The sequence below is a fragment of the Cuculus canorus genome, chromosome 8, assembly GCF_017976375.1.
Source record: "Cuculus canorus isolate bCucCan1 chromosome 8, bCucCan1.pri, whole genome shotgun sequence".
NCBI classification, from domain to species: domain Eukaryota; kingdom Metazoa; phylum Chordata; class Aves; order Cuculiformes; family Cuculidae; genus Cuculus; species Cuculus canorus.
The window spans coordinates 6,969,951-6,992,095 of NC_071408.1; the positions used below are offsets into that span (position 1 = coordinate 6,969,951).

The following is a 22,145-nucleotide window of genomic DNA, read 5'->3' on the forward strand; positions in this document are numbered from 1 at the left end:
AAGGCAGTTTGACTCAGCTAATTATCATGTGGAGCAAATTGAATGTGATGCAGTATAAAAAAACCCTTTATTAATTTAACAGAAGAGACAGAAAGTTGGGAAATGGAATATGCCCAATTGCCATTTCATATTTTTTGAGCTTAGTTGTTTTGATATTTAATATTGAGTGAAGTTTTGAGATTATCCAGAAAGAAGGCTGACTAACAAAATACCTGTCACTTGTGCTTTGCAAGTTTCTCCAGTGGGTGGTTCCCCTTTCTTCAGTGAGTCTGCTGGTCTGCTAGATTCCTTCAGCAGAAGGTCTGTTCTGAGAAATAATGCTTCAATTTTGATGGAATTTGTTCTTCCTGCTTGTTTTTCATGGGAAGGCCAGGCTCCTTGAGTCCAGGATTTTATGCTGTCTCCCACCTTCATCTTTCTATTCCTCAGATTTCGCCTACACTTTTGATACTCTGTGGCTTCCCATATAATTCTGTCTGCATCCTCACCAGCTGCTGTTCATGCACACAAATGTCCCTCAGCTTCCTCTCCTCATACTGAGTTTCAAGGCCACCATCAAAAGATGAATCATTGAACCTCTAGATTCACCAGTTATTGTAGGAATAAATGGTGATGATGACTTTTTTAAGATAGATCCCATAGGAATTTAGCCAGAGACTTTACATGTTTTAAAAATAAATATTTTCGATCCCTCTCCAGTGCTGCCTGTCCCGGTAGATCAGTTCTCCCCTAAGACCATCAGAAGTCAATTTACAATGATTAGTTTTGAGAAGTTACCCAATTAATTACCGGGTTCAAAATAGTGTATTGTTCTGTAGTCTTGCTCAGGTTTTAATAATGGTGTCAAAACAGCACGTTGTTGCCTCTGGTTTAATTTTGTATTCTGTGACGTCTTTATCATATTCATATATCTGTTTCTTTATATTTAAACAAGACAAGTAAGTTGGATTTCTGAACTTCTATTCTGTCTTCCTCTCTCTCCCTTCCCCCTAAAAATATTTTGTATTCAAAGTATGTTTTCTGAAGAATTCTTGGTTTTGCTTAAGTTCGTCTGTTAAAGAAGTCTTAGATACAAGATGAGAGACTTCCTTGAGAGACCAAAGTAGAAGAGAGTAAAAATTCAGTTCTCCTTTGATCTGGAATTATCCGTATATTTCAAAAAGAGTGAACATCATTGTTCCAAACCTCATAGTTTTAAATTCACCACTAGTCTATCAGGCTGCGTAGGCAAGATGCGTGATGCTGCTCTAGTCTAGCAAAGCACTTTGGTCCTACAGGGCTGGAGGTCCAAATGTGAACTACGAGCCTGCTGATAGAAGTTCTGAATTTCATAAAGCAAAAGCTCCAAGGCCAAGGGTGCTGGAGAAGCTTCAGTAGAGCTTAAAGAAAAATCAGCAGTGTTTCATTAAAATCCTGTGCACACTCAAGTTTAGCACCTTCTCTGTCACTATAAAATAGTTTTAGAGACACCTTCCCCAGTCTTTTATTCTCCTTCAAAGATTTAGAGACCGTGTTTCTATGTAAGAGAGACTGCCAGGAAACGGCAGAAACCTGCATTTGCTTCAGTGATTCCCCACAGCTTTGCAATCCCAGAGTTAGGAAGGCAGAGAGGTACCCTAGCCCCTTCCCGGACTGACCCTCTCGCTCTTTTCCATGTGCAAGTCGCAGCTGGGAACTCTTGAGTATCCAAGGCTTTGGCACTAGAAGTAGAAAAATTGCTGCTTAGAAATGAAAAATAGATTAATAGTGCTGTAAACCTGGAGCACTGCAGTGAGGAGGCTGGCCTGCTTTCTGTAACTGCCAGAGCAGCGCGCACAGCCTGCGGTTTGAAAGCCAAGCTGTGTGCTTTCATTAACAGTTCTGCTGCTCGCATACAACGACACTGATGTAAAACCCAACACAGTTGCCCCTAGCTGGATTCTTTCTCCAGTGGAAGGAGAAAAAGGAATTAGAGATTTATTCTGAATTCTCACCATGGGAAAATTGCTTAAGAATATTAATATTTCTGTTGGTTTTTTTACTAGTGCTACTTAAAATGGTGCCATTAAGTGGGCTCAGTACTTACTGCCATTAATAGAAAGTCTCTTTTGCTAATTTAATCCTGTAAACTAAGTCTGAGGTTGATGATTTTTAATTTTACTTTTTGCCCCAACAAATCTCATTAATGCATTAAAAAGGCTGGCTGTCACTTGATTCCTCCATTTCCTCGCTTCATTTTGCCTGCCTTCCCTGGCCCCCTGCGCATGGGGGTGTGCACTCCGCTCATACTCACTTATTCACTCTCTTGTTAACTGTCTTTAATCACCCCTCAATGTTGGTCTATGAGCCCCTGAATTCTTTTGCAGTTTGCCAAGTCACCTTCTTCCTGAAGGAGATTTGTTTTTGTCAGGACGTGGGCTTTGACAGCCACCCAGATAGCAATGAATCAGTATTTTTATTTTTCCAACCTGTATGCAAGTCAGCTTGCTTGATATAAATCATCTTCTGGCCAATTCACTTTGAAACGGGATATCCATTTACCAGCTGACTTTACTGCTGGGTTTCTGGACGGATGCATCCAAAACACTCCTTTTTTAACAAATGACTAGAACTTTGTCACTAACCTTTCCAGCTTTCCAGACTGTATTTCTCAACTGTAGACTGGTGTTTACTTTGGCTGACTTCCCACTGTATAATACACACCGGTCATGCCAGCTCGTGGCAAAACTCACAATTAAAAAAAATAACAGCACAGATGTTTTTTGTAACTTGCTCCACACACTTCACCTTTCTAGCATTGTCCATTCCTTTTCCCCTCTCCCCTAATGTGATCCCCTCTTTTTTTTATTATGATTAATAATAATCTTAAAGCTCACTATTTGCTTTTTAAAAAGCATTGGATGGTGAAACTTGCCATTCATAGCCGTGTTGTAGGGAGTGGCTGCCAGGCAAGGGTAAGTAGACGTGTTTAGTGGGTTGCTTTGCCTAGTGGAAGCTCAGCGTTACCAGTGCGTGAAAATCCCTCTGGCTTCCATCCCATCCCTAGATCACTTCAGGCCTCATTTTCTTCTCCCTTGTGTTAGTGTCCATCGACTTCCCTGGAGCTGCTCCTGATTTTACACCGGAGGAAGCAGAAGTGAATCAGAATGTTTCTGTAGAGAGGAAATTTTGAAAACCAGTGTGAATTTACAACTTCACTCAAGATTCTAAATCCTTTGTGAATGTCCTGTGCTCTCCTGGAAGCTGCCTAACTGAAGGAGTCAGTGAATGGTCTATGAGTCAGTTCCTCACTTGGTTTGAGCTCTTTCCAGAACTGTACGAGTTAGACTGAATGCATGTAAAATAAATGTATCTAATACTTTTTTTTTTCCCCCCTTCTTTCCTCCTTGCTGCATCCCACAAAGGGGAACAACAGAGTAAGTTCTTTGTCCTTTTCCAAAATCCTTTTGTATCCTGTCTGAAGGTTTTTTTCAGGAAAATTGGTTTCTCTTGTGGTTCACCCAACTATTGCCTGCATACCCTGAAGAGCAAACTCCTATTACAAATGTGGGCGAAAAAGTGTCTCCTGGAAAACTGTTATCAGCTCTTTGCTTTAATTTTGGGGAAGGAGATGTGTTAAGTATTGCTGAGTGTGTTTTTTTTAAGGCAGTTCAATAAGAATGATACTATAAAATGATTTTGGAACCAAAGATTGTGAAGGTATAGTAATAAAGACCTTCTGAGGAAAGGTTACTACAGTCTGATGAAACTCATTACAGCTGGATTTTTTGACCATACATCAAAGCTCGTATTAATGGGCAGTTATAAAAACCCCAGCACTAAAGTCTTAAATAACAGATTTGCTGGCGTTGTTGGCTAAGCTGAACTAGATCAGTGTACTGGCTTTGAAGGTGCCTTAAAATGGATGGAGGAGGGTGGGGTCAACATTTGCCTTGGCTTCTAGACCCTTGATGTGTTCCAGCTGGACACCAGCAGAAGGGTGTGGGGTGTGGAGAGGGAGAGCCGAAATATGTGTGGTAGGTTTTTTTGAAACTAAGCAGCGCATAAAAAGACAGTTTTGCTGATATTGATCTGATACACTAATAATCAAGCACTTCCCAGGGTTAGTACTTTTTTATGCTGTTTCTACTGAGCTGAAGAATGGAAACTGCGCATCTCACACTTTGGAATATGATGCAGAGTTTGTCATACAACGGAAAGGAGTTACATAGCTTTTGTGCTTTTTCCCTGCTCTTTCCTGCTTTGGTACGTTAACCCTTGGGAAGATGTATCCGGAGCATCCAAAGATGTTGAAACTGACCCCTGAAATATTGCCTGCAGCATCTCCTTGTGAGCTTGAAGCATTTCTGGGGTATTTGGGAAAGACCCAGTTGGGTTTTAAATGTTCTGAAGGTTGAGGAAATTTGTCTGCTTTTAATTTTTGTATTTTTAACCACTTCTGTCACCAGAGTAGCTGGGCTGAAAAGCACCAAACGTCATCTGTGTTCCTGGTGTGCCTGAGAGCCAGAGCTCCTAGTGTCGGTGGGGCGGGGTTAAGAGAGGTGGTGTGTTAATGGCGTGGAGAGAGGGACTTTACATAGGAGGTGGTGTGAAATGTAAATGTTGACGTGTAGGCTAGAACATCAAGGTAATGTTTGTAATGTTTCTTTATGACATGCTGACTTAAGGGTTTGCTGCTGCAGTGGATGCTGATCTGCTTTCCAGAGGAGAGAGGTCAGACTGTAGATGCTCTGTCAAGGGAAATGAGGATAGATGGGGCACCAAAGAGCTCTTGGGGCTGGCAGAGTCTGGAGGTCAGCAGTATATGGACCAGCCCCGTTGTCCAGAGACCCGAGCTGTGCACCCCATAGCAGTCAAGCCTGGTAGCACCTGACATAGAGTTATTTGCTAGTATTAATAACAAGGCAAGATACGTATAAGCAGTATAAGAGTAACCTATGAGATCTGAGGGTTGGTGGAGCTGTAAGCTCTTCTTTCACACTAAGCAAAGGGCAGTTCTTACTGTAGGGTCAGAAACATTCTCCCTCTGGCCTGGGCTGTCAGCCAGAAGGTTACTCCATAAGAAATCTTCATGAAAACCATCCCGATCTTTCCTTCTGATCCGGTTCCTTGTAAGGACCCTTTGTATTCTTATCTGTGTCCCTCCCTTGTCTTCCACACAGCTCATTCATGCTGGATTCTGGAGGTTATGTTGTCCCAATTAGGTAGAATTAACCTGCAGCTGCCTGCAGGGGCTCAAACCCCACAAATATCTTGAGACGTCTGCACTGAATGGCATGGAAAATTAAACAGGTAAACCTGCTGAGAGGTGATGAGAGTTTTTGAGAAGGAGTTGGGAGAACAGAGGAGTGGCAGTCTGAGGATGATGATGGTTTCTAAAAGTTGTGTAATTCTTTCTTACTACACAAGTACAGATTTACTGGGTATCTAGCAGAGCTGTAACCCTCCTAACTAGTACTGCCTGGTGTGGTATTTGTACTGTGGATCATGTCCTGTGTCCACACATAAAGATCCTGTACCCACCCACCCGTTCAGATTGTGGCTGCTTTTATCGCTCTGACTTTAGCTTTGCACTCTTATGTTTACAAAAGTAAAAATAAACATTGGAGTAATGAGTTCCTAAGAAAAAGGGAGGGAAAGGGAAGTGAAGAGGATTTATAATCATCAGTGGGCTACTTCTTACTTTTCATTGTTGCACAATCATTAGTACAAGTGAGATTTTTCACATGGTTGAAGCTAAGTATATTTTCAGAAGCTTTGTTGGATAAAATCTGTAAAGGGGTTGTGTGGAATGAAGTAACGGAGACCTACCTCATTCAGCAAGCACATGTTGGCAAGCCCAGTCTTACTGGTATTAAAACTGAACTCCTCTCCATAGCCTTAGGCAGAGGAAGACCAGAGCTTTGTGTGGAGTCGTGCAGATCCTTGTGCCTTCAGTCCAGGTGCTGAAGACAGAGAAGCTGGATGCCTCTCAGCGTCTTAATCCACCACTGTGAATTTGCTCCTTCCCCTGTGCATCTTAGTCTCCCTCATTTCAAAAAAAACACAAAAAATTTTCCCCCTAAACAGCCCTTCAGAGCCTGCTTTCTGAAAACAACAGCATCAAAACATATGCCATTCTCATGAGCTCCATCTTCAGAGTGTTTCTAGTGTTGTTAGGTTGACAGGTGAGATAGATGCTGTGTCCTTAGGAAATTTTGATGCCAAGTCCCTAGGTATTCAAGCAGCAAAATAACAACAAAGAAACCCCTCCAAATCCCAAAATAACACCTTTTAATATAAAAAAATCCACCTTTCCTTTGCCATGCTCAAGTGCCCAGTTAGCCAGTCATTTCTGCTTAAGCAAACACTTTCATGCTGAGCCTCAGGCTTGAGAAAATTTAAACAAATCTGATTAAATTACTTTTCGTGGATGAAATGACTACAAAATTCTTATCTTCTAAATCCTTTGCTTGCTGATACCTTTACAAAACCTGTAGAACTGGAGCATATAAATCCTATCTTTGCATTGGCAATAGTGGAGATGTCACAGTGTGGAAGTACTGTGCATATGAACATTCACTGGGCATCAAGTCACTTACTGTAATTTAGTTTGAAATTGCTCTCGAGAAAAACAGAACTTGCTTTGAAAGGAGAAGGAAAATATTCTCCCTGCCAGCTCAGTTTGCATGTTATTCCTTAAAATACTTCTTGGTGACATATTAATTGCTTAGATTCAAGTCTTTCCCCCCACCCTGCTTCCCTGACTCCATTCCCCCCCCCTTTTCTCCTATTTTCTTTTTCTCTCCTTTTTCTTTTTTCCTCCTTTTTCTTCCTCTCCCCGTTTTCCTTTCTCCACCTACATTGCCCTCCTCCCACTTTTCCCTTTTTTCTGTCTTTTTCTTTTTTCCCCTTTTTCTCCCCTCTTTCCTTTTTTCACCTTTCTCCTTTTCTCCCATTTCTCTTCTTTTCCCTTTTCTCCTTTTCCCCCTTTTTTCTATTTCTTTTTTTCCTTCTTTTTCCCTTTGAAGGGAGGTAGTTTTACTAAAGCAAGATTTCAGATCAGCTACTTCATTAAGACAGCCAGATGTCTTAGGGTCTCTTGACACAGTCCTTGCAAATGGGAACTTGGTGCAGTCAGGATGCTCATTCTACCTCTGGGTATGACAGCAACTCTTGCGGTTCATCTCTCTCGTGCCTGGCTAGTGACATGTCAATGCGGCTGTAGTGCCAAGAGCCATATGTACCTTTGCACTGTACATTGCTTTCTTTTTCAGATTCCACCATGGGTCTGAAAGGTCTTCAGTCACCTCCAAGACACCAGCTCTGACTCAGGCAGTTACCGGCTGTCGTGGTGCTCTGCGAGCGCCCCAGCCAGATTCCAGATGGAGGTCTGTGGTTCTGCTCAGGAGTTGCTGAAGTCCAGGTTCGAGTGCAGTTCCTCAGCTAGAAAAAGTAAAGATTCGTCTGGCTTGTTTGCCAGTCCTTAGTTTGGACTAAGTTGAAAAGCAAACTGTGCTGCTATGTCAGAGGATAATACAGTGTAGGCAGAAGTGTAAACTGGGAGTTTACTTGTTTTAATTCCTTTTTTTAAAAAAACTCTGATGCATCTTAGAAAAGGAAGGCGTTGAATTCTAGGAAAAGAAGAACCCGCTTCAGTTATGACTAAAATTGGCTTCAGGCCAACTAGGTTTAAAAATAAACTTTAAATGAAGAAGTGTTATTTTATTTTATTTTTTTAGGTGGAAAAATGCCATGATTTTATAGACAGCGTTTCAGTCATTGCTTTGAACAGATGAATTGAATTTTGCAATGAAGTCACAGTGTAAAGGAGCAGACCAAGCGAGGTAGTGTGCATGCGCACACATGCTGGGTCAAAACCAGTCCAAAATACAGGAAAGCAATGAAATGCAGGCTGTTTTTCAGTCCCTTTCTTGCTGCCTCACTGTTTTGTGGATGTGAAAACATGTTTCAGATAAAAACTATCTTCTTGTTTTCCTAAATACTTACTAGTTCAAACAAAAACTAAATTCAACCTTGTTCCCCGGCTGCTCCCTGAGAAACAGAGCAGCCCTGCTTTGTAGTCTTGTAAAAGCGAAATAACTGCTGGCACGAGAGAGTTAAAAATGTACAGGGAAAAAAGAGATTGGTAGTATTGCATCAGTTGCACTGACTGTAACAAGATGCAGGCTGACGGACTGAATGATTTCAAACCCAGTCCTGTCGAAGCTGGTAACTGCCTGTCAGGGGTCGGGGGTTCAATAGCTGTCACTGGGTTTTACGTTTCTGCTATTAAATGGGATTGCTGACATTAAGCAAACTCCAGGAAATTTAGAAATGAGCAAACATTTCTGTAATGTATTCGTGGTGGGCTCTTGACTGGGCTTTTGGCAAAGAATACGCATGTTGAAAATATTTTTGTTTTTTCTTTATGGCGCAGCTTGCACCCTGATGAAGAGTTTCATTGAAGCTCGACAGAAAGGTGGAAGCTCCCTGGTTGTGAAATTTCAGATCATGGAGCGTGATTGTTCTGGGCGTGCAGGGAGATTTGCCCTAGGAAAGAGAGTGATGTCGGCCAGACTCGAAAGATGCTTTCCCAGCCCTGGTCCGTGAGCACTGAGAGTCGGCTGGTGGAGAGAAAGGTGCGGAAGGTGCTTCTGCACAAGTCTCTGCCACAAAGGGCCTTTGAGCTCCGCGCCGACACCTGCAGCTGGAGTCCCTGTGCCTCCAGGTATTGGTAGCTGCAGTCAGGACAGTCTGTTTGCCCGTTTAGTGCAACACTATGGGGTCACCCACGAGGAAGACAGAACCGAGGGGAAAACACACTCACAGCTATCACAAGACTTTGGGACAGTCCTAAAATAATAAGATATATAAAAAAATAAATATAATAAAAGAAATAATATAATAAAATACTTTATTTTAGGACAATGCTAAAATGTCTTCATTGTCTTCCAAGTCAGTAATTGCACAAAACCATACTTGTGAGTAATAACTGGCAGTAAATAAAAATTTGAAAGTTTTTTTTCCTGCCAAAAACGTCACCAGGCTCACCCTTCCCCAGCATTTACAGTGTAACAGGAAATGTAGTCACTGGACGTGAGGGTGGAGGGCAGCTGGTGAATGGCCAGATGCTTCTTTTTTTCTCATTTACAGAGGAAAACAAGATGATCAGGAGAAACTGAATGCTTCCCTGACTCCACTTTGGACAAAAACTAAGTCATGTAGCGTCTAGTCTGAGGCATAGTTCATCTGAGGTTTCTTTAGCATTTGCTACGTATCTTTTTTGTGGAGATAGGTTTGTACTTTCTATATGGTGAGTCAGACTCCAGTCCCGTGTTCTGTGTGTAAAATCCTCCATTCTGGAACTGCATCCTCTACTCATGTAACCCTCCTTTCACGATGCCACGTGTTCTGTTCTGTGGTCACTTCTCAGCTCCTTTCTCACCTGTTTCCCAGCTCCATTGTGGCCTTTGACTGACTGATGTCTTCCCAGTCCTTCTCCATTTGTTGTATTGTATGACACTTGAATATCAACTGCCTGCATTGGGACAACTGAGATTTCTGAACTGGAAAAACTGTCCGTGAACATTTTGTGGTGTTTAATTGTGTGATTCTTTGGTAACTTTCATACTGGTGTTCTTAAACTCCCTGCTCCTACAGCTGAGAAACAAGTAGTCTTAGAGACTCTGTTTCCCTCACGTTCCTTCTTTTAAATCCTTACCTCTGCTGTGAGGGCAGTGGGCAAAATGGTAGAGGTGACCCCTTTATCCAGTTTTGCAACTGCATTCAGTCAGCCATCCCCAAAGAGCTCAATCTCACTTTGACATCTGTGACTCAAGAGATGTGGCTACAAACACAGATGAGGTGATGTTTTCATGCCAGCTCTGTGCACCGAGGAGCTCTGCGGGCACAGTTCCTCCTCATCTGAAGGCTTCAATGTAGGTAATAGTCTGACTCTGTGAACAATGACAGCAGCAGCCTTGAATTTGTTGGTGGCTAGAGCTGTGGGATTGTAGATGAAGCAGAGCCGGTATATTTATATGTGGGCAAACGTACGTCTCTGTATGTAGGTACAAGTCACCGGTGTCCCAAGCGAAGGTAAATTCTTACCCTCGTTTGTAGGACTTTTACTTTCAGAGTAATGGCTTCTGGTTGTGGCTCACTGCTGCTTAAAACGTTCAAGCTAAGGCTGACAGTGAGAACAAAATACAGCATTGACTGCAGTCCTTAACACGAGCTGGGTTGCCCTCGCTATGGTGAATATTAAGGCTCTTGCTTTAGGAAGCTCATCCTTCACTCATCTTCAATAGTTTGAAAACAGCAACTCTCAGTCTGTGGTCTTTGTTACATACTGCGCTGCAGGAAATATCTCTTAACCTGATGAGCGGGTGTGTATGCTCAGAAATGGTTTTTTTATTGCAACTGATCTGGGTCATGGAAAGGCTGGAAGATGGACATAGTGAAGTCAGTTGCATCAACTTCCAGAGTGAGAATTTCACCCATTCTGAGTGGGTGTGTTGTCCTTGGTGTTGTATGTTTTTAGCGGATTGTTGGATTTTTTCTGTGTTTTCTGTAGTCTGATTAGTGTTCTGCTAAAATAAAATTCTCTTTTCCTAGAACTAGTCCTGGCACTGTCTGATTTGAGCTGTGATTTCCGCCCCATGTCGTATTTCTTTTACCAAGTTCCATCTTACTTGTATAGTTTCTTTTGTAAGCCACAACATGATGCCTTCCCAGCAGCTGGTTTTAATATTGCAAATAGATATTATTTGTCGAGAAGCTGCAGTTGTGGACCAGGATCTCATTTCACAAATTGAGACTGAAAACATGGTTCCTTGCAGTCAAAGAATGACATGAGAGAACTGATGGATAGTTACAGAACAGTGCCCTGTTTGTGTGTTTCGTTAAAGGTTCGTCACTGGCCATTGAGCGCTGCTGGAAACAGAGAGTCTGGAGGCAGATTACCTGTTTGTCACTGGTGTGACAAGTAGAGGACATGGGATTTAGGTTTATTTTGTTACTAATGAATTCTTCAAAGAAGGAGCATGATTTCATTCTTAGGGCTTGTCTCTTCAAGCCTGAGAAAGCAGTATTAGGAGTAGTTTGGAACGGGTTTGGCAAGATGCATTCATATTTTGTTCTTTAGAAATACCTCACTACAACATCTTCTGCGTATGCAGTGTTTTCTTTCTGTCTCTTTCAAGAACAGGTGGTAATCGATCTTCCTGTTCTGCTTATTTACCAGACTCTCTTCAGTTAATATATAAAATTTGACAATAGTTCGTTGGAGTGTCCGTCTTTACCTGGTGGAAGCTTCTCAGCCTGAAGTATGATTGGAAATTTGCTCAAGTAGTTTTGTTCAGCCAGTTGTTCAAGTGATTTAAAATCAGCAGTCCTCACGAACTAGCCTAGATGTATGCATGCATAGGAATTTCTCCATCCTTTTATTTCAAAGGATTTTACCAAAGACAGAGTGAGTGTGTGTGTGTGTGTTTCCAAAGAACCCTGGTGGTTTTGCTCAGGTATGGTGAATGGGTTTCTTTGAGTGTATACAAATATCAATGTTTTCCCATCAAAATTCACGTCTTTCCTGATGGAATCCCACTGGGGAATTGCATGTGTTTCTAAGGATCTGTATCTAGAATAATCTGTGATTGTTCCTTCCAAGTCTGGATCTCTTGGCTGTGTACCACTTCACTCTCCCTTTCTGGGCAGCAGGACTTGAAAGCAGAAGGGCGTCTGTTCTGTGTGCCAGGTTCCTGGGTAACTGTCTATGAGCAACGTGATGGGGAACTCCACTTTACAATGGAGTACTTAAATACACGTGTTTTCTCTGGTAAGGCTCAGGAATGTTGCTATTCTATGAAAGAGAAAAGGATGCAGCACTTTTCAGTGTGACCAGTTCCTCTGTAGTGCATTGCTGGGTTTTCAGGCCAGGTCGTTCCTGCCTACGCACTTTCTAGTTGAGTCTTCCATTTCAGATGTCAAAATGGTTTACTTAACCTAAAAGATGCCCCTCTTTTAAATGAGTTACTTTATCTTACTTGGAGCTGCATTTTTTTTGTGTGTGTGTATGCGAAGCTCTTGCCTTTTCAGTATTGTGGCTTTTAGACTGCTCTTTCATAGCTTCTTCTAATATATATTTCATCATCTATAGAAGAGCATTAAGCTTCCTACCAGAGTTTACAGAAAGTCACGTAATAAATACCTGAAAGATTGTCACAAATGCCCTGTTCCTTCCAACTTCAACGGAAAACTGCAGTTCAGATATCAGTTATGCTGCTTCTGCTGTTTCTGAGCATTTTGGTAAAAACACTGCTTTACTATGGTAACTCCACAGTCCCTTGGGGATGACTCTTCAGTGCTTCCAACCTTCAGTTTTTTTCTTGACAAGTTTCTGGCTATATCCTGGAAAATTTCTGGAGTCTGCTATGGATCTACAGCAGCTAAAAATATGGGGAGCAGAATAAACTAATCCTAATGTTTGGTATGAAAAGGAATAACTTCGAGCAGGGGACGTTTCCAGTGAAAATTAAAATGTCCACATTCACGCTTAAGCAAAAAAACTCATTAGAGAGCCAGGTAAAGTTACTAAGAAGTTGCTACCAAGTTTCCACTCCATCCTCCTGGACATCTGCAAAATCTAAGCGGCTTTGCTACAGAACCTAAGTTCTGCTTAACACACAATGTTTTTGTTCATATTCCTACCTGGAATCTCTAACAGTAGAATTTTTCAGTCAGTCCAAGTTCAGGTATCACAGTGTTTAAATTTGGTCATTTGTTTGGAAACCACAATAATCATTATTTTTACGAACTTACTTTACTGAGTTTAAAATTCCTTTGTTGGAAGACATGCTTAAAAACACACAACATGCTTCCAAAACATTGTGCTAATTAAAAATGAAGAAAAAAAAAAGGATAGAAGAAAGTAAAAGAAAATGACAAGAAAATCCCTTCCTTCATAGACAAAGAGTTTATACACTGCAAGTTAATCCATCTCTCCTTTGGACAGAGTAGTATTTCTTGCACAGTTTGCCATCTGTCTGATAACGTAGTCCAGAGAGGTTGGGCGCGCAGCAAGCTTTCATTCGATTTCTTTAGGTGCAATATGGAAGCATGTTTGAATCCATAACATTTAGATATAAAAGATGCAGAATGTACTGAAATCCAGGCATTTATGTACCTTGAGATCACGACTCCATGTAGCAACAGAGGAGCACTCTCCAGTGCTGTAACAACAAGCGTTCTTTGCACGTTTCTGCCCAGTTTGCATTAGACGTGCCATACAGGAGCTAGAACATGAGGCAGGCTTTTCTAGGAGCCACGGCAGTTCTTACCGCTTTTTGGGTTTCCCAAAGAGAACTGCAGTCAGTAGGTTGTTCTGCTGCCAAAGTTTTTATCATGTGGATCGTGTATTGCAACGGAACAGACAACACCATCTTCATGTGTTTTCAGACGTGTTATTTACTGGGGCTTCCCTGAAGAAAGCTTAGGGATTCTTTCCTTGTGAGTCACTGACCAAGTGATTGTTTTTATATAAACTTTCCTTCAGCTGGTTAGAGTTGGAACACAGTGTCTTCTGCTTCTTCTGGGGTCTGACTTTTCTCTTTTGTTCCTGCAGCCAACAGGATGGCCCGAGCCTCGTGGCCTTCCCCTGCACCCTCTCTGAGTTCCAGTCTTGAAAATCGCTGCTCCAGCCAGCGGCAGAGCCGGTGGCCGTCACTATTTCTGTGTAATTCCACTTTTCAGCTTTCTGCCTTGTGGTGCTTTTTCAACTCTGCACCTCACTTGTGGCTTAGGGAGATGTGCTGTTGACATTAGCCAAACTGGGGTTTGCATTTGATGTGCTGAAATGAAAACAAAAAGTTGATATTTGACTTCAGCGGCATAAAGCTGTAAAGCACTATGTTCCATAATGGAAGTCACTAAGGCTGGAGACACATGCCTTCTTGTACATACCCCTGCATCCTTTCCCACCCTCTTTCAGTGGCTGCAGCAGTCTTCTTTTGCCAGTGGAGTGGGGCAGAGTCACTACTAATTACCTCCTTACACTGCTTTTGATTTCAAGCCCAACTGATGGCGCCAGGGGCTAAACCACAGGGAGATCTCCAGGCAAGTCCTGCCTGTGTCAGGCAGCCTGACCAGGCAGATGCTGTACACCCCGCTGCACTTCCTTGTGGTGTTTTTGTTATTATATTTTATTTTTTTTTAGCCTGAGACAGGAGCCATGTTAAAATCTTGTAACTCTGTAATGTGTTTGTACATGTGAAATTCTAGGTTATGGTCACCAACTTCTCTTCTTCTCCCTGACCTCACTTCAGATGTTTATGTTCTGCACGTACATGTATGTAATCACATGTATGTTCGACTTCACAGGTATATACTGATTTGTTAAAACACATGTTATTATCTTAAACTAAGAAGTATGCAGAGTTCTTTGAGTCTTTTTTCATAACTCAGGGTTGGATTTCTTTATTTTTACAGGAAAAGGAATGGTTTAGCTGGAATGAAAATGTTCATTCCACTGCATCATTAACTACAGGCAGTCTTCAGTTGAAGCCTAGCCCATTTTTCATGCTAAAGCTCTCATAGTTTGACTATTAATCAACATGTAGGATGAATTTCTGGGGCTGAGAGAACTTGTCTGCATGCCTCTAATTTAAGGTTAACTCTATATTTTTTCCTTATGAAAGGAAGGTAGCTAGAAAATAAATTATATTTTAAAGAGTTTATAACACTCTCACCCCCTTCTGCCATTCCCCTTCTGATAAACACCCCAAAAGTTTTCACTAGACAGGTGCAGAGATTTAGCTGGAGTAGCAGATCCTCAAATGCGTCATTTGATCCTCCAGTAATTCTAAAGCAACCTTCTGTTAGATGAGAACAGTCGCTAGCACGGTGATACTTAGTACCAAGTGTCCTGTCCAACTTGCTTTTATCAATTTAAATGTTAATTTTAGCATCTTGGATAAAGTTTTTCCTTCTCTTCTCCACTCTAAGGAAGCTGTAACCAGCAGCCTATGTGATAACTAAAGCATTAAGATCTTTAGTCAGCTGTTCACCTGCCTTTTCAGCTGTCTGCTCTTCTTGAACAAGTGTCATGCTCTCTAATCAAGTTGGATGAAGGCTTCTGGAAGGATGACAGAAGGTGACAAGTCAACCTATGGGGCTAGCTCGCAGCACTGAGAAGTGATGGTTTCTATTTGCTCCGTGTGGTGCTCAGATTATTCACCCTTTTTGGCCATGATTCCCTATGTATAAGCCAGTGAAGATTCAAAGAACTGATCCTCCAGAGACAGGAATGGGAAAATCATGCTTGGAAGGGCAGGAGCTGTTTCCTTACACCACTTCTCTACTCCAGTCTCACCACTAAATCGCTCTCAGCAGAACTATGGAACATGGAGCACTTCTCCAGCTCCCTCTGAAGAAAGTGGTCAAAAACCAGTCTCTGTGACTGTTGGCTTCTTAAGAAAAATCTTTTCCAAAGGCCACATTCCGCTTTTCTCATGCTCACTAAGCAACAGAAGCAACTTTGGGTCGATCAGTGTGTGCATGGGAATCTTTGGAGACCACAAACCAAATATCTTCACTCTTTCCTCTCAGATGTACTCCTAGCTTAATGAGAGTGCTGATGCAAACCCTTTTCCAGCTTGGAGGTGAGGGAGTATGCTTTGGAACATGGACAAGGACCTTGTCGAGGAGGAAGGAAGAGCGCTATATAGTTCATATAAGATGCAGAGCTATTTCAATTTAACTGTCTATGGCTATGGGTCGGGGTAATCCCCATTTTCAGTACACAATGGGGGATGATGTGATTTAGAGCAGCCCTGCAGAGAAGGACTTGGGGGTGCTGGTCAATGAGAAGCTTGACACGAGCTGGCAATGTGTGCTCACAGCCCGGAAGGCCAACCGTGTCCTGGGGTGCATCAGAAGAAGCACGGCCAGCAGAGCGAGAGAGGGGATTCTGCCCCTCTGTTCCTCTCTTGTGAGACCTCATCTGGAATACTGTGTCCAGTTCTGGAATTCTCAACATAAGAAGGATACGGAGCTGTTGGAATTTGCACAGAGGAGGCTACAAAGATGATCGGAGGGCTGGAGCACCTTTCCTACTAGGACAGGCTGAGTGAGTTGAGCCTGTTCAGCCTGGAGAAGAGAAGGCTCCGAGGAGATCTTATAGTGATGTTCCAGTACCTGAAGGGGCTACAGGAAAGCTGGAGAGGGGCTATTCACAAAGGCTTGTGGTGGTAGGATGAAGAGGAACGGGTATAAACTGGAGAGGGGCAGCTTCAGACTAGGCATTAGGAAGAATTTCTTCACCATGAGAGTGGTGAGGCACTGGCACAGGTTGCCCACGGAAGTTGTGGATGCCCCATCCCTGGAGGTGTTCAAGGCCAGGTTGGATGGGGCCTTGGGCAGCCTGATCCAGTGGGATGTCCCTGCCCATAGCAGGGGGGTTGGAACTGGATGATCTTTAAGATCCCTTCCAACCCTAACTATTCTATGATTCTATGGTTCTATTCTATGGCTCTCAATGATGGCACTGCTCTGGCCGGTAGAGGCTGTAAAGCAGTTTTAATGCTATTGTGCTAAAATCCTCTCATTCTGGCCATGAAGTTTCATTTGACTCTTAAGAAAGTAGTGCAGCTACCCTGGAAACAAAGGGATATGTAAAAAATGTAATCTTTCACCAGAATGCATATAGCCTCTTCCATCAGACAAGATCACACCAGTACTGCACAAAAGAATGTTCCCTCTACTGGACCTGCATTGCTCATAACAAAGATTGCTAACACTTTCGGTCCTTTCATGGTCCTATGACACCAGTATCTCAGAGTTATCTGATGCTTATCCAGAAGTGTTTGGGCTTTCTTTTCCTTTGTTGTTGCTAGCCGATGAGCTCCTTGTCCAGTGCAGCAGCTGTCATTAGTCTGTCAGCTTATAGCTATTATTTTATCCTGTTTCTGGTTTTCCAGTCCTTGAAGTTGCCGGTGTCTTCCAGGACACTGTTCAGTCCCCCATTGTGTTGACAGTACCTCACAGTTTTGTGTTATGGGCAGAAACAAATGTAACTGGCAAGTTCGTGCTATTTTATTTCAGCAAGACCAATTCATTTGACACTTTGATGGTGAAATCCTTCAAGGCTGCTAGTTCTTCTCCCCATGTTATCATTTATTTATCTGTTGCACGTTTTGGTTTTTTTTTTTTGATGTACCATTCTTTCATTAAAACCCATCTTTATAAACTTAACTGCCAGTCTCCTCTAAGGGCATCGCTTTGCTGAAACAAATATATTTCAGGCTTCCCTTAGAAAATCAGTTAACTTATTGAATCTGGCATCCTCTGACATCTTTTTTTCTTCTTCTTTTTTTTAGTTTTATTTAAAGTCTTTCTTTCTATACATGTTAAAAAGCCTTGTAGATATGGTTCGACTAACGAGCCTGTACTTGCATCGCTTTTCTCCCATTTGGTTGCATGTGGGTGCTGCACTGACCGTTCCATAGAGCCAAGTACCACCCTGATGCCTTTATCCTGCAGCCACTCCATGGGCAGCAGCAGGAGCTGTTGCGTTACTGGTAGCTGATGACTGGATATGGGTGTATGTCAGTGATTCTGCACAACGTACTTTTCATTTTTGAGCACAGTAATTTATTGCCTTCACATCTTACATCCTGGCTAGGAAAGAATGATAAGGATACAGTGAGTTTTGTTTCACCTGAGACAGCTGGTACCACAGTGCAAGAACTTTTGTCTGTGAAAGCTTGGTAGCCAGAATATTTTGCTCTGAGGAACTTGATGGAAATCATCCTGTCCAATAGCAAGCTTCAGGGCCAATGACTCAGGTTTTTCCCTGCTCAGGTCGGGATGACACACTGCTCATGTGAGTACAGAGGAGCTGAAAGCAGTAATTCATCCTCCTGCGATGCAGCGTTTTCTTCTTCAGCGTTATCAGTAAATTGCACTCTGAAATACAGCCTGGTCTTTCCTCTGTGCCCCCTTTTCCACTAGCCTGGCCACTGACTGGTTTTCCTTTTCCGGTCTTTTCGTTTTCATATTGGTTCAGTTCCCATTCCTCTTGCAACACTTCCAAATATAAAATTGCATTCCCTCAGGGTCGTTGATCTTAGTCTGTATTTCGCAGAAGCCTTCGCTTTCTCTAGCCATGGTCATTCATGGTTCATGTGAACCAGGGTTCACATCATTATAGATTTTATTGCCAGTAACCATTGCCGCTGCACACATGCCTTTTTCTGTGGGCGATGCATTTGTAGGCATCTGAGTTTAAATTGTGCTAGTTTACGCTGAGGTACGTTTCAGTCTAATTCTGGGAAGGTATAAGCACAAATAAGAATTGTTTATTGTGGAATAATAATTTCACAATAAAAAAAATTATCAGTTAAAAAACTCTGCAGCCTCTCAGATGCCTTGTCAACACTTCATGTCTCAAAATGTATAGTATCCAGAAAACTGTGATGTTAACCTTCTCTAGTCAGTGCTGAACATGTAAAAAACCACTGCTTTTTTGTGTTTGCATGGGACCTTTGTTCGCTGTGATTAATGGTCCTACTAACAGAGTCCAATACAAGTTCAGTGCAATGTACAAAGTGCCTTTGATGCCAGACATTCTACAGTGCTGTTCAGAAACTAAAGCTAATAGTCATAAGCCTGAGAGGACTGGAATGTTTTCAATTTACTTTTAAACAAATGACTGTATTGTGCCATTCTCACATGGGAGTAAATTCCACAGCCCTTAGTGCCACATTAGACAAAACTTTTTTACCTGCTGATTTCTGTTTATACTTTGAGAAAAGAAATTAACCTCAGTTAGGGACTGGGGGGAATGGGACAGGACTATTAAACTCAGTGGGAATTTTGCCAAAGGCTTCGCTGGGAGCAGAGTGGGATGCAGGAATACAGGATGTAGCTGAAAGATGATTTGTGGTGCAGAGTGGAGTTCAGGAATTCTGCATGCCTGAAAATCAAACTCATAAAGGGCACCTGTAGGAAAATCTGCGAAATAGGTTTTGTTGCTCCTGAAGTGTAAGGAAACTGTTGTTCTAGTCTGAGTAAATGCCGGTGAATATCAGAAGGCAGATTCCTGGTTGACTGTGGCTGGAGATAAATAAGGCCCAACTCCTGAAAGTAACAATTCTCAAGTAAGTAATGGACATCTATAGCTGTGTAGGGGTGTCATCTCTTGACTGCAAGGAGAGTGTCTCTGAACTTACCAGATCGACTGTTGTTGTGATGGTAACGATTTTCAGACCAAGAAAGAGAAGTTCTGTAAGAATGAATCTTTATAGGATGTTTTAATATTCTGGATTTGTAAAAATATGAAATACTTACAAAATGCCCAGGTAAGAAACATGGATCCATTCAGCATTGCTGCAAGTGGGAGACCCTTAAAAGCTGATAAATACATGGTGGTCTTCTAGTAAGTATCGTACAGAACCCATTTCAGTAACTCCTTTCGAATGAAACATGAGTGTACATTAATTACTAACAGAACCAAGAATACTGGATTTTTTTTTTAACTGCTAATTAAACCTTTTTTGTACTAACCCTTTTTGGTTTTTTACAAGGTTTTCATTTTGTGCATGCTATGTGGGTTTATTGCTTTATAAATCCATAAGCAATCAAGAAAAGGTTTGAATTTTCTTTTGACTAATGTTTTTACTTTTATCATCTACAATTGAGTAGTATTTTACATTACACATCACTGCAGGGAAATCCAAATGGAAAAAATTACAAGTTCAGGTGATGCTTAGGTAAACTCAGTTGCAGAAAGTAGACAAATAAATCCACTTACCTGAATATAGCTTTAGTGCCTTTTGTCTTCCTCTAATGTTTCTGACCATTGTCTGGTCTTTTCCAAAACATCAGCTCATTCATCTCTGCGTAATGGCTTCCCAAAAAGCCTTACCTCAGTTGCCAAATGAGCAGTGTTAATGGTGCAAATCATTTTTCAGTGTCTTAAGATCCCTAAAGCCTTTGCTGCCACTGACTTGGCCTCTAGAAGAAGATACACCTAAAGCTCTTGTGGAAGTACAGGGCAAAGGGTCTGAGGGCTATTTCCATTGTGACTTGTAAGGCAGGGAAAGTCTGTCTAGTTGGTTTCTCCTTGCCTGGTAGCTTTTTCACTTTTTTTTAAAGGAATGCTGTATGTTGGTCATTACTGGAAAGGAAACAGCATGTGAATAAAGGGCAACAGCTTTTATGTAGCCAAACGCTGCCATGGGTCAGAACTGAGATCAGGAGCATCACCTGGCAGCGCTGGGATGATTTTGCAGGCAAAGGTGACGCCAGTTCCTTCCTAGGTGATCCCTGTATGTGGTTTATTTCCATGAGCAGGACAATAACTTCATTGCTTCTGAAAAGTCTAAGATGTGTTTCTGGAGTTGGAAGGAGACAGTATAGGAGAGGGCAGGATCATTTTTGTTTAAACCAGGCTGAGTGTTACTGGGCAGCAGCTACCTGTCCTGTCCCCAAGCAGTGAGGAACTATGACTGGAGCAAGGAAATATCACCCGGGCCTGTGGCTGTGTTGGCTTTCCAGACTAGAAATAGGAATAGAATAAGGAGCAATTACATGCTTTGACCTAAGACTCCTCAAACTCTCATTCTAGCCCACTTCCTTCTTGTCCATTGGGAAGAGCAGGCACCTCACTTGCAAAATGCCTTGGGAAAGGAGGAGGAGGGAATAGGCTGCAGTGGAAGCATCACATCCCCTTTGACTCCCAAATGCCTGTGCACGGTAGAGGTATAAACTGTGCTTCTAGGTGGATCCTTGGGGTCCCAATTGGGCGGGCAGATTGGTAGAGAACACATACTCCGAAGCCAGGGTGTTGCAAATGAAATTATATTTGAATCTTACCATGCAGGTCTTAATAATCCGTGAGTCTTAATATGGCTACAAGGCTATAAATTCAGGGATTTTGACCTCAGAGTCTTTGAGTGTGTTTAAAAATAGCTCACCCATCCTTATTTTATCACTTCATATACTCTGACACAATTTTGGAACCTGCCTCCATCCCATCTAGCAAGGGAACTCTATAATTAAGAATCAGTTTTGAAAGGCTGTTCTCTCTTAGCTTAAGGCAGAACAAGGCTTTATGTATTTTGCAGGAGATTCTAAACAATTCATTGGCTAAAATTAGCAGTAAAAAGGGAGCTCCAGTCCTTTCCTGTGCTGTGGTTTGTACCACAAAGGCTTAGTGTTCTTAAATCATGACAGAGTTCTCTAAAAACCTTGAAAGCATATTATGTATGTGTCACTTTGGCTCCGTTAGGAATAGTCTCACCTCTAAGCCAGAAGGCCATAGGTTCAAGTTCCATGGCCGCCCTTGGATTTAGCTGTGTCACAGTAAATTTATTACAGAAAACATTTTAAAATAGAAGGATGGAGGGAGAAGGGTGAAACTTTTATATCTGTAACTGTACTACGAGACATTTAGTCATTGGGATGATACCTTAAACCACCGCTCTCACCACTCAACTTTGTCAGCTGGCATAAACCCTCTAAAAGGAGAGGGGCTATCCCTAACAGCGTGACAGTTTTTCTCTTCTTGACAAAACCAGTTCTAATCCTTGGGAGTGTGCATGAGAGCTGCTGTTCCCTGCCTGAAAGCAATCTGCATTTTCATTGTGCTGCCCTAAGGATGGAGTTCCTTGATTGTACATTGCTGTGCCAGAGCAGAAAAGTGAGAGATGTCAAATGAGTCTTGACTTTACCCTTTATTGCTGAACAGTAACAACAGAAGAGAGGGGGATCAAACCTTTGAATTGAAAAGGCCATATAGCATTTACGAAGTTCATTTGCAAAGATATCATAGAGTAGAATCGTAGAATCATACAATACTGTGAGTTAGAGGGGACCCAACAAGGATCATCGAGTCCAACTCCTGTGCCTGCATAAGGCAACTCCAGCCTTCACACCATGTGTCTGAGGGCATTGTCCAAATGCTTCTGGAATATTGTCAGGCTTGGTGCGTTAACTGCTTCCCTGGGGAGCTGTTCCGGTGTTCCACCGCCCTCTAGGTGAGGAACCTTTTCCTGATGTCCCACCTAACCGTCCCCAGTGAATCTTCCTGCCCCGGGGTCTTGTCGTTGGTCGCCAGAGAGAAGAGCTGAGCACCTGCTCCTCCTCCTCCCGGTGTGAGGAAGCTGCAAACTGCTATGAGATCCCCT

The 22,145-nt window shown here is 42.2% G+C and overlaps 1 protein-coding gene across 10 annotated transcripts in view; it reads left to right on the plus strand.

The window, feature by feature from the left end:
• Window positions 1–22,145, plus strand: part of DNM3 (dynamin 3) — a 180,348-nt gene that overhangs the window by 123,342 nt on the left and 34,861 nt on the right. For 7 of the 10 annotated variants that reach the window (XR_008450894.1, XM_054072462.1, XM_054072457.1 and 4 more), the window contains one exon: window positions 3,384–3,395. The exons of 2 other annotated variants lie outside the window; for them this stretch is intronic. Coding sequence is in view for 7 of the 8 variants with exons in the window: in XM_054072462.1 (XP_053928437.1) it covers window positions 3,384–3,395 (12 nt within the window). In the remaining variant the exon portion in view is untranslated. Of the gene's footprint in view, window positions 1–3,062; window positions 3,259–3,383; window positions 3,396–22,145 lie in introns of those variants that run through there. One more of the 10 variants, XM_054072464.1, reaches the window with a different exon arrangement.